At 28.8% G+C, this 13,226-nt stretch overlaps 1 protein-coding gene across 1 annotated transcript; it reads left to right on the top strand.

Moving 5' to 3' along the window:
• Positions 1–5,638: 5,638 nt before the first annotated feature.
• On the top strand, positions 5,639–13,226 carry LOC107441396 (uncharacterized). Its single transcript, XM_021146368.4, has 3 exons — positions 5,639–5,868; positions 10,381–10,439; positions 11,130–13,226. Exons 1-3 carry the CDS (start codon positions 5,829–5,831, stop codon positions 12,681–12,683), a joined length of 1,653 nt encoding a protein of 550 aa, XP_021002027.3. The 5' UTR covers positions 5,639–5,828; the 3' UTR covers positions 12,684–13,226.

The following is a 13,226-nucleotide window of genomic DNA, read 5'->3' as shown; positions in this document are numbered from 1 at the left end:
TATTGAAACTTATTTTAATAACCATTTTTTATAATCTAACAAACCATGTGGGGTACATAATAAAAACTAGAATCAGTTAAGAAATTTTCCTCAAAACTATCTTGAGCAAGGTTCATCAATTCTTTATACACGTAAGTGTCGGGCTTTTATTTATTTGCTTAAAATGAACAATTTGTTTTTGAAGATGTAAGATATTATTCTTGAACTTGAAGTCACTTTTCAGTCAAAGTTTCTCAGACCACATAGCTTACAGAAGATTAGGTTTTCTTAAAACGATTCTAAAGCTTCTCAATGTTAGACTGATTTGGTCAACCGTGGAACAGTGCGGATTTAATCGGGATCCTAATTAAAAAATTGAAAATCAACAGATTAAATAAGTGCAGAAACTTTTTGCGTCTTCTTTATAATCAAAAAGCTATGCCCTACTCTTAGTAAATTTTTAGAATACCATCTCAACTTTAAATGATCATCACGTTAACTTTTTTGTTTTTTGAATAAAGGTTTAGGTAATTTGATAATAAATTTTGAATAGTTTATTCAAAATTCAAATTTTCGCGAGATATTTAGTTACGTTTGCAAGTTAATAATATTTTTCAGAAGCAAAAAAAAAATTCGTTGTGTCGGTACCGAAATGTTCAAATAAAATTGTTGTGTACTGTTGGTACACTGAGAGAAAAGAAGTTTGATCCAAATAACCAGAATATGGTAACATTTACAGTGTTTCTGGTTCTATAGGAACATAAAAAACTCGATAAGTTTTACCAAAGCTCTTTGTAAAGACTTTGGCAAAATTAACATACATACTGGTTAATATTTAATGGATATAAAACATATATAATGGACAAAAGAATTGCTAAATAATGTGTGATGAAATTTGATAATTTTGTTATTATACCTTAGAGCATGGTATAAAAATCATTTATTCAAGAAATTTAATTTTTAGTTTTGAATGTTTTTATAAATGTGGGGTAATAAGGACTATAATCCTGAAACCAGAATTTCTGTTAAACCGTTATCAAATGAGCGAAAAAATTTCCTAATGAATTGTTTAAATACTGTATATTTGTATTTTTATTACCAACATCTTGTTTTTTTACGCATGTTTTGTGAAAAAACCCATACTATTACAGTACGGTAGCGATTTGCATACTACCGAACTGTGGAAACATAGATGCTAAATGTCCTTGCCATACAGTACGTTAGTAATTTCAGCAGAAGTGTTTCCTCCGTGTATGTTTCGTCGCATGATATAAGTTTAAATTTATTATATAAGATTAAATTTAAGTTACATACAACAGAATTTTTATATAAGTTTAATTTTAAATTATGAAAGGTTTCATAATATACCTTTAATTTATCGAAAGAAGTATCCCCAAATCCTTTAATTATAAATTGTTGTAAGTGGCCTATTAAAAAAGGCCACTAATTATTTCTTAAAAGAAGGCTATAGTATAGAATGTAGGAAAGAAAGTATATGAAACAATAAATGTGTCCAAAGATAAGTTCCATATGCACAAATTCTAACACGCTAAGATTTAAAATAGTCAATCATAATTACCACAAGCATTGGAATTAATAGAATCTCACAATATAGTTTTTTACAAAAATGCTCAAAACTAAGGATTGGTTGGATGTGTCCATCTATTTTTATTACTTCCGATTTCTGTCATTATGCCTCCCCAGGTATCAAGTTTGCGAAATTCTATTTAATGATTGGAAATCTATTATACTGCTGATTGGTTCAGGTTAATTGGAGTAAACTGCATTTTATATTATATCATTAAAAACATTTTTTAAAAATATTGAAATTCATGGAATTGTGCAGATAAATGGGGACACCAATTTAATTCTCCTTGGTAAAAAATATCTAGAGCTATCTTTTAATTAAAAAAAAAGAAATTTCAGTATCTTTCTTTTACTCTGCGATAATTGTAAAATTAGGTAAAAACGTCCTAAAAGTTTGGATCCTCTTTATTTGTGACATTCGCCTGAATTAGTATTGAAAATGATCCAGTTTGAACTGTAGGTTAGAATTTCTGATTCTTAATTAAAGCAATAAAAACAAAAATATCTTTCAAATGAGGAAATTCTCTTTTATTCACAACTCAAGAAGTATTTATGGGATCTCTCTGGTACCATATCTCAAAAATAAACCCACCAACTTAATGCATAGCAAAATTAAAAGTGTAAAAAAGAATTCTAAAAAATTTATTATACAGCAGCGGTCGCCATAGCAACGCATGCAATGACGACGCATGAGCACTGTTTACCATTACTCTTGATTATTGTAGTTGAAAAATGTGAGGACGCCATCAAATCCAAACCAAGACCCATTTTGCCAATGGGCAATAAACGAACATTCATAAATACTAAGCGCTTCCAAAAAGTAATTTAAATAAATAAAAAAAATCCATTTGTTTAAAATTTTTGAACAGGGAAAGCTTTTTTAATCTCATATTCCTTTAAAATATGAAGTTCCATACTAAATTACATTGAAAAATTGTAAGATTAGACAATGCAATAACAACCGATGTTTACACAAAGGTATTTAATTTTCGCAATTAAAGTATACTTAATACACAGCGAAAAATTTCTGGTGAAATTACCGTATTGTATAGTAAGAACATTTTTGTTGAAAAAAGGCATAATTCTGGATGAAAAAAACATACTTCAGGTTAAAAAAAAATATATGCGGTATTTAAAGAATTCATTTCACAATTTTCGGTTCATATATAGGGGAGAGTGGTGTCAATTGTAACATTTTTTACTTAACTATTTTTAACTAACAAAAAATCCAATATATTGTTAGTATTCATTGACAGACGAGTAAAGTAGACTATCCTCTACTAGAAAAAAAATTAAATACCTGATTTTAAATATTATTATACTAGTTATTAACAATTTTTGACAGTCGTGCAGTTGTTACAATTGTCCCCACTTACGGGGTCAATTGTAACAGTTCATAAATTCAACTAAAACATAGTTAATTATATATATTATCATAGTTGTGATATATTTTTTTATTGATCAAAATAGTAGTGATATTTTAGGAGTAAAAATAATAATGAGCAGAGACCTAAAGGGTTAAACTTTTAACTTTAGGGGGTTAAAAATTTTAATTTATGCTGTGAAAGGTGACAAATAAAATAATGCACATGCAACATAATATAAATGCTATAGGAAACTATTGGTGGTTCTTAAAGAGTTAAGTAATGGTTTGTAAACATAAGATTATTTATTTTCAGCTGTTACAATCGTCCCTTTACTTATTGTTACAATTGTCCCCAAGACGCCATTTCAGCTTCATTTGTTAAAAACAATGCTAGTTAATTAGCAAAACAAATCTTTTTTTTTATTGAAATGTTAATTAAGATGTCCACTTACATATTCGGTTACTAATTTTTATTTGTTTAAACAAAATTACTTTGTTACAATAAAATATTCTAATACCAAAAAAAAGTACTTGCGTGACGTGAAAATATCTTTTGTGATGTAACTCTTTCAAAAGTACATAAAAATGGTTGCCATCAGGGGTGTACATGTAGATTTGTTAAATACACCTTGTGCACCACCTAGGAACCAGATCTAGAACCCGACACTCGAAATTTTTGCTCTGTTACAATCGTACCCTGTCACAATTGACCCCACTCTCCCCTACTGTTAGAAATTTTTAGGTAAAAATGGTTAAATAGCAATTTACTCAATTATTATTTTACCATATTTAACACAAACAATCAAATAACTATAAAAATGAAATTCAAACTGTTATTTGTGAGAAAATCGCTTATTCATTGTTTTTAACTAATACTGCTTAACAACCAGAATGTTATCCGCGCGAGCTAGCTCCTCCTTAAGAAGTCATTTTGTTCTGTGCTACTCAATTTCTTGACGATCTGAATAGGGTTTCGGATCCCAGCTTTGACACCACAATATTCCTCACATTTGCTCAATACATGAGTAGTTTCCAGTGTCCTGCAATCTTCAATCGGTGGACCTGGATTATTAGTATACGAAACTATCACTCACGCATAAATGGTAGCACAAACAGAGCTACAAAGTACGTTTGAATTTTATTTTAATGGTTTAGAGACTATATTAACAGTGGATACAAACTATGTTAACAATGGTTACGAAACTTTACAGTTTTGAATTTATGTTTCTTCTTTTAACGTTACCAGTTGTAAACAGTTTAAAAATCGTAAAAGTAAAAGAATTTTCCTAACCATAAACTTTATTATTAATCGGATGGACAGACTGCTGCCAGTTATTTTACCGTAATTTTAGAATGAAAATTCTAACAGTGTAGTAACGGTTTACAAAAAATTCTGGATTTGAAAATTACAGTTTTAATTACTACACATTTAGTAAGAAATGCGAAACTGAAAATTAAATTTAATCGAATAAATGGTTCTTATGCCATGCTCTAAGGTATCATGATAAAATTACCAAAATTTCATCATAAATTCATACCTGCCAACTTTTACGCATTTGGCTTAAAAACTTTTACGCATTTCTGCCAATTTTTACACATTTCTACATTTAAAATGGTAGTAAACTGTATGCTTTCTATATACTCCTTGCATTTATTAACTTAATTTATAATCTTTTTGACCACCACTATTTTTTAAAAAATGAAGCATATATAATAATATGTAATACTTTCGTGATAGTCGGTTTAAGCTTTCTCAAAATACAGCGTATGTTTCTGCCTAAAATTGTAATTTAAATTCTATTTTACTATCACTGGGAAAAATCATCCTCGAAAGGATTAAAAGTTGGCATGTATGCATATTATAGAACCATATTTTATTAAGATTTTTCCAAGACCATCGACAAACCGGTTCGGTAAAAATTACCGAGCCTTTGGTGTTCTCAGAGAACCAGAAACACGATAAATTTTACCCGATACCGGTAGTTCAGACCATACTTTTTTTCTGAGTCTACTTTGTAAATATATTTAAATTTATTTTTTCAAATCTGAAACCGTTGTGGTATTATTGCATTTTACACAATCTATTGTTGAGATTATATTTTTAATTCCTCCAATAAGACTTATTTTGACTAAAAAAGCTTTTAATAAAAACTTTAAAGTTCTTATAACTTAAATAGAGAAATACTTGCGATTTTGGTGCGGACGTAAGACAAATATATTTAAATGTCATAAACTTCAATTTACTTTCACTCTTATTGAGGAACTATTGCTTTCAAAATAGCAAGCATAATCAATTCGTGCAGACATCTAATTTTCATAATCAAGTAAAATTTAAAATGCAAAGGGAAAATGTAACAGCTGCCTGGTAGACATCCTTAATTTGTCTTGCAAGTCTACGGCAGCTAATTAAACTAAACAAATATCCGTCCCGATGAATTAGCATGCTTAATAATTCTACGGACAATATCTTCAAATGATGACCATCCAATTACAAAGAGTTTGCGAGCACTAACCGGAAAACAATTGCTCACCATCTTTATTTACGCTAAAAACAAGATAATAAAGAAGTAAAAAAAAAAAAAAAAAAAAAAAAAAAAAAAAAAAAAAGACACAGCGGGCATCAACAAGATAGCTCAATCAAAAGCGTCAAGTGGTTAAATTTACCGGCCGACAAAACACCCCTTCCTATTGGTCGAAAAGTGATTTCATGTGAAGGTATATAGGAAATGCATTTTGCATCGACAAACTGTATTAAGAAAGTTCTTGGGTGATTGGACATGGTCGGGAGAATTTGAGATAAAGCGGTATAAAACAAAATTCACTCAACCTTGCTGGATTATTTTAGTGTTTGTTTTCCCGCCATAAGTGAAAGTTGAGAAAAGATTCAGAACTGAAAATGAAAGTGGAAGTGATTCTTGCTCTTCTTACCTTCTTCGGTAAGTAAACATACGTTTTGTTTCGTGCGTTTTGAAGTTAGTGTTTTAGTAAAAAAAATTACTGTTTTTATTAGAAATATTTTTTTTATCAAATTTATTGCTATAATTTATTTTTATGACCCATTTTTATAATTTTTTTTGTAATAAAATTAGTTAAATATCTAAATGGTATTTTTAGCAATAGCATCGTATTTATAAAAATATATTTTATTTCATACACTATTTTGCGTTATAGTCCCAAAAAACGTGTGTCCAGAAAATGTCCTGCATGTCCAGAAAAAAAATTCTTTTATTGCTTAGGTTTTATAATTATAACTTTCTCCTTATTTCAATGACAGTTCAAGCTATATCAGATTATTTTAATAAATAATTTAGGAAATCAAATTTCTTTTATCAATTTTTTTTAAAAATTTAACTTAAGCTTATTTCAGGTTTTAAAGAAAATTACAACTAGTTGCCAAAAAATAGAACTTTTTTTATATTATTTATTTGGTCTTTTATCTAAAATTTTTCTTCAAAATTTATTAATTTTTAAACAGCTTTATTTTGGACTATTTAAATGAGGAACCTGCATGCTTTTTTTGTTTTAAAATGAAACTTCATGCCATTTTATGAAGATAGACACCAATTTCATGAAATATAAAGAAATATTATGAATTATCATGAAATATTAGTACAACAAAATGCCCGAGAAAAGTGCTTTTTTAAAATTTTTAAAATCATATGATTTTAGCTTAAGTTTAGCTTTAAGTTATATTGAATAAAAAGCTAGTTCACCATGCCCTTTTCCTTAAAATTTTAATCCTGTTTGACTAAAAATAATAGTAATAAATCTATTTTACTCAAGTACCTACATAATGTTTGATTTTTTTTAAACATAAATTAAGTTTTAACAGTACTGAAGATTATTCAAATTAATAAAATATTTTAAATGGATATACATATTTTCTTATGAACTAAATTTTAATACTAATTAATATTTTAATGTCTGTATTGAGTTTTCTCAAAAAAAGGGATACTTTGTAATGACATGTATTTTTCATTCAAACATAATTTACATTTAAAATTAATATAAGTCAGAATAAATTTAATTCTTTGTCCTTCATTAAATTCACTTAAGCCCTAATATTTGCTGTGTACAGAGTGACAGATAAGTATTGCAATTTAAAAAGGAAGGTAAAAATGAATAATACTATAAAAGATTAAAATTGTATAGACGGGTATTAATTCGAAATTCTTCGTTTCAAAAGGCAGTGAAGCTCGCATCAAAAAATTATATTTATTATAGACTAAAATCTAACGAGAACAACTATTTTAAACAGGGAATTATGTATATATTCCTTTAAATCCGAAAGAACACGAATAAATATAAGTTTTATTTCCTTGAAAATACATTCAAAATTGTATTGTAACATTTCGAACTCTTTCGTTGTAAATAACAAATGCTAAAAAAACTACAAAGAGAAATACAAATCCTTCTAAAGCAATCAAACGTTATAATTTTACAGTTATGAATTTTAAAATGTCATGCAAGCATTTTTATCCTTTTATTTTATTATGAGAGTATAATTATTTAAGATAAACAGAAATAAAAATAAATAATTTTTGCATTCATTTAAACAATATTGGAAGTGGTTAAAAATTTCTAAGGAAAAAAAAACATTTCCTTCAAAAAAAGAAGAAAAGTAACCGGTTTATAGTTAGCAATATTTTTTTAAACTTTTGTTATAAAAATATAAGGAACGGCAAAAAAAAAACTTCATTAGGAAATTTTTTTTATTTCATTTCTGATTTTCACATTTTGATTCTTTAATTCTGATTACATACTGTAAACCGGATATCGACAGCTTTTATATTTATGACCAATTGAGATTTAATATTGGTTAAAATTTCTGGACTAGCAAAAACTAATTTTTTTTTTAAATGACTATTATTAAGACTGGCAAGAAGACTATTATTGAAACATATTTTTAATTTTAATAAAATTAGAATGATTAATCTTACAAAGCTGAGAAAATTGCATAATTGATCCTGATTATGTATCTATCGTGTCACAGTTAATACACTGAGACAAAGGATTGATTATAATTTATTTTGCACTATTTTTACAACCATGAAATATACATATTTTGCTTGAAATAAGCAATGAATTTTGAATAATAACGCATATCTTGAATTGAAATGTAATAAATTTCAAAAATATAAAAAATTATAAATTACTTCCAAAGTTTTTTCAAGATTTTCTTTCATTGAAAAGGAATGCGTGAAATTGATTTTATTCATCTATGCATTATTAAAAATAAATTTTAAATTATAAATTAGTAAAATATCGACATCGTACTGGGTATAAATTAGTAAATATTTTTCAATAAATGAATTTTACAAAATTTCTAAAATTAGGGTCGCATTAAAAAGTTAGAAAACCATACTGAAAATTCAAAATGTTTGTCTTCCATAAGAATACTAAAATGTAAGATAAATCTATCATTTACATACATTCTGACAAATAAACGCATGCATCTTGAAACACTTTTATCATTTAGTCTATGTTTTCTACAAACAATATTACCATTTTAATTATTATATATTTTTTGTGTAACTTATAGTGTGTTTTGTTCTTAATAAGACTATGAAGAAGTTCAAAAATTCAGCTAACATAAAACAAAAATAGAAATGTGTTTTAAATTATTTTCTTCTAATTGATACGTTTGGTTGAAAAAGGTCAATAAGATTCCTTAACAAAAAGTTTATAGTTTGAACAAAATAAACACCAATCTTTTAGAATATTCCAGATTGATGGGAAAGAATGTTTATCTGCTTAAGGAATAAAATTGAAGTTATAAATTATAATTGTTAATAATTAGGTTATAGGTAAGTAGTCTGTCACAAATGATTGCTTGGTGTACAGTAATCACCACCCTTTAACCCCTTCCTTCTCGCTCGCGTGAAAATGACGGAGTGAGGTTTCGCCCTCTATTTCTCGCTCTCGTGTTATTCCCGGACTGGAGTGTTCAGTAGTAACACGCCAGTAAGAATAAAACTAATTCATTTCCTTTGACCGAAAAACATTTTATTTCTCATTTCACACACCAGATGGCAGTACCAGGATATTTTTAAGGTAATTGTAGATAGTTAGTTTACTTTAAACTAGATGTCAGCACTAATCAAATACGTGTATATTATGCGTGTATAAAGAAATAGGCACTTTTATGACAGTTTTCTTAAAAATTAACCGATGGTTAGGAGGTTAATATAAATAATCATTGTTAAAAGCAAACTAAAAAGATAATAGACTAAGGATCATGAACTACTATTTAGACGAGGAAAAACCATACTCCATCTTAAAATCTGTCCAATCGCTATTGTGGTAAAAGGGATGTAAAGCCTCAAAACCAGCTTGATTACTTGAAGGGACATGGATGGGTTTTTAAAAATTCTTTTAAACTTCAAACAGGTTTAGATGTATTTAGCCCCGCATTATCGAGTAGCGATGCGTTAAGGTTTAATATCTTTCTTATTTCTTTTCTTTGCTGAAATATTAATTCGGGAACTCCAGTGTGTATACATCTTTGACTTCATTAGAACTGAAGATTAAGGAAAAGTCATAATAGGACAGCTTATACAGATTTAACAAACACCAAGTCCAATTTGCTTAAAAAATAAAAATAGGCTAAATGGAGTTTGGAAGTTCATATGCTTCAACTCATGAATCTGACTGATATTTTGTAATGCGTAATTTTAGTTCGGTAACTGTCGGTATGGAATGTGAGAAATTCGTTGACTGTCTAATCTGTTGGCCTTCACGTGACTTTCATCGACCATTTTAAGGTTAAAGTGTTGTTTTAACCAATCTAGGAAAATTGCAAGCTGAAAGCGTCACATCTTTAATTTGCAGATCTTATTATTGAATAAGAATTAATGAAATGATGTCAATACATGCAGAAAAACTATGGAGAAAGATAATCTTATAATTTCCCTCATTTTTGTTAATTATAATTCTACTTAAAAATCATTCCAAACCTATTCATAGGCTGCTTTGTAATAAACGTCATAATTATATGCTTCAAGAATATATATATTTTTAAGAGCTCACGCATAAAGGAAAAGCTGAAGTATTACGATAATTTTTCGAATCACTACTGAGGAAAGTTGGATTGTAAACATTAAAGCATGTTTGAATAAGCAAAGGCAGTGACAAGAATTATCACAAACACCTTGAAATTTCTACAAGCTAACAACCTCGTTTTGTTTTTTTTAAGCATGCTTTACTCAATAGCTATTCGTCATATTTCACTAATGTTTCTGTTTTTTCTCGTTTAAATTAATATTTTTAATTTTGTTTTCAATTTTGGATTTAAATATATATTAAGGGCAGTGACTACGAAGAAGCCTTATATGATTCCTCGGAATTTCTATTGTGCTATAGTAAATCTTTCATACATGATAAAGATTTGCTATCTTGTTTTATCTTTGTCAATTTAGACATTACTGACCTATTTTGTTATTTTACAGCTTACAGTGCTTCTGCACAACTGAATCAAGTGTATGCAACAGTTCAAAGACCAAAACAGGTACAGTAGATTAAAAAAAATTGCTTCAAAATTGTTTTAAGCATAAGCTTATACATTTAAAACACCGAATGAGTTAGAAGCTATAATAATCTGTACATTTATTGCTATTTTTATACCAACTTTATGATGGTATCAATAAAATATGATAAAAGCGTTTAACTACAACAAAATCCTTTCACTAGTAGCGCAATATAAGAACGATAAACAAAAAGACAGTATTGTAACACTAACCTTAAATTTCATCAATAGTGGATAAAATTCAATATTAAATATGTATTTCTTGCTTTATTAAGTAAATTTTTTAATGAATATCAGTGTGTAATCTGTGTTCAGGAGAATTATAGATAAAACTTCCTTTACATGAAAAATTATTTAAAAGTAACGAAAGATCATCCTTTGATCTATATTGGTATATTTAGTTAAATGATTATGAAATGTTTAGCATACAGCACAGGGTAATACTATATATTGTACGTAAAATTTATATGATGGCAGAATAGCTTATTTGTAAATATTTTCAAGGGCTGTAGAATAAAAACTGGCACCGCTTGCTTTTGACAAAGTAAAAACTGTTAAAACTTCTATGATTGTCATTTATCAAACTGCGAGGCGTGTTTAGCAAAAATATTTCTAAAATATGTACATTGTGAGTTAGTGAACATTTCAATAGTGTCATATTCTTTTTTCCAGCTGCCATCGACCCACATAACGACTTCAAAGCCATATGACTACACCACAATATCTTTGTCACCAAAAACATCCATTAGTGTTCAGCATTCTATCGTTAGAAACCAGCCAGCCTATCCTTTTCCTTATACGGAAACTACTTTGCAAGCTGATGGCTCAGAAGACACCAGTTACTACTACACATATGAAGAAACTTCCGAAGAAACTACAAAAAAACCATACATGTTGTCCCCTCCACCAACAACACCTGGACCTTCTACCAAGAAGCCAGCTGTCAGAAGTTTCTGGAACAGTCAAAAAGCCTTGCTGGATGCTAGAAGAAAAGAAAGTTCTCAAAAATTCGTAACATCATACACGACGAGATCAACAGAAAGACCCAAGATTGAGTTTAAGGCAAGAGAAAAACCCAAGTTTGGTTTGGCCAGCAAAAACAAGTTTACAACCACAACAACTGCACCTACAACTGAAGATAAACTGCAGACGACAACTGTAAAATCCGTCAAATATAACGCGAATAATGCCAATTCAGCGGATAATAAAATGGAAGACAAAGTAGAAACTCCAAAGGGCATTGCGAAAGATTCTGGAGATAGATTAACGAATAAAATCACTGGAAGAATCGGAGAATTACCCTATCTGACAAACCCTGTAACTCAAGCCCAACCATATCTGTATCCAACAACTATTCCCGGAAATTCAAAGCAAGTTAAATTCGATGATTCTATGGGCACTACTCAACTTGTCGACAATTCTCGCCAAGTAGTTGCAAGCAACTATAAACCTTTGCCAAGCTCAGGAATTGACGGCGATTCAAAGACTATCAGTAACCTTAATAAACAGATTCCTTTGCTTGCAAGTTTCATTCAACAGCAGTCAAGAATAAGCTCGACTCAACCACCAGCAATTACTCCTGCTTCAAATTCAAAAATGGATCCAAATGAATTTCTGAAAAGATTGTTGAGTCAGCAAATCCTATCTAGCCCAAATCCACATCGTTCAAACATAAATCAACAACCTCTAGCAAGCAACAATCATTTGGTACAAAACCAAAACAAATTGCCGTTACCAAACGCAAACTTTCAAAATTTTAATAGGCCACTAAACAATATTCCACTTAATCCGCTACCAAGCAATCTTAATCAACAAACAAGTAATTTTAACCCACAAACAAGTAATTTTAACCCACAAACAAGTAATTTTAACCCACAAACTAGCAATACGATTCTAGCCACTCTTCCTTTGGGTAGCGGTGTGCAAAAAGCCGGAGAACTTCTTGCAACCAGTAATACTCCAGCATCGACTTTGTTGTCTAGGTTAGGAAATTTAGCTTTAAATTTAGGAGGTGGTGATGTACCAGCAGTAAGTAATTACATTACGGGCAGAGATGGTGGAGGATCGGGTTTGGCATTCAATTTAGGTCCAATACCTGATCCTTTAACAGTACTTTTAAAACTTCTATCCCTCTTACCACGCCCACTACTTGATCTGAATGGTAAAATCTTCTTTGGAATAGAGTTGGGCAAAAACGCTGGTCTTACAACTAAACCAATAGGTTAATAATAATATTAAAAAGGTAGTAAATAGAATTGTAAAATAAATTTTGTAAAATAAATTTTGTGATAATCTATTATTTTAAAACTTTATATGTTATTCAGCTGTTTTATGTTTAGGAGTTTTTTAAGTTTATATGAAATTTTTATAAATTTTTATATTGTATTTTCAAGCAAAAAAATATCTTTTATAGAAAGAATTTTTTCACATTAGCATTTCATTTGTGGCAGTACAAAGTTGTGAAAAAAATAATATTAGATGTAAATACAATGTAGGAAAAAATATGTATAAAGTATACATTTAAAAGGAAATTATTTCTGTTTAAACTTTTTTATCATGGTTGTTGTAAATATGTAATATACTAGTCCATTATGCTTTAGAGCAACGCTATATCATTTTGAAGGCATTAGGTGTATAAACTGTGAATATTTTTGTATATGATGAAAGTCATGTTTATAGGTGTAAATTACTTGTATATATTCAGAGCCAAAATTTGTAAATAATGTTTGTAATTATTTAAAAAATAAAATATTTTATTATTTTATTATA

The sequence above is a fragment of the Parasteatoda tepidariorum genome, chromosome 10 (genome assembly GCF_982258835.1).
Source record: "Parasteatoda tepidariorum strain Cologne lab strain chromosome 10, Ptep-v5.0, whole genome shotgun sequence".
Lineage (NCBI taxonomy): Eukaryota > Metazoa > Arthropoda > Arachnida > Araneae > Theridiidae > Parasteatoda > Parasteatoda tepidariorum.
The sequence above is the reverse complement of the archived record's forward strand: the minus strand, read 5'-3'. Positions and strand labels throughout refer to the sequence as shown.

Coding starts and splice junctions, on each gene's coding strand:
- LOC107441396 (XM_021146368.4), top strand. CDS start 5,829: ATGAAAGTGGAAGTGATTCTTGCTCTTCTTACCTTCTTCG. Junction 5,869..10,380: donor TGCTCTTCTTACCTTCTTCG/GTAAGTAAACAT, acceptor GTTATTTTACAG/CTTACAGTGCTTCTGCACAA. Junction 10,440..11,129: donor CAGTTCAAAGACCAAAACAG/GTACAGTAGATT, acceptor TCTTTTTTCCAG/CTGCCATCGACCCACATAAC.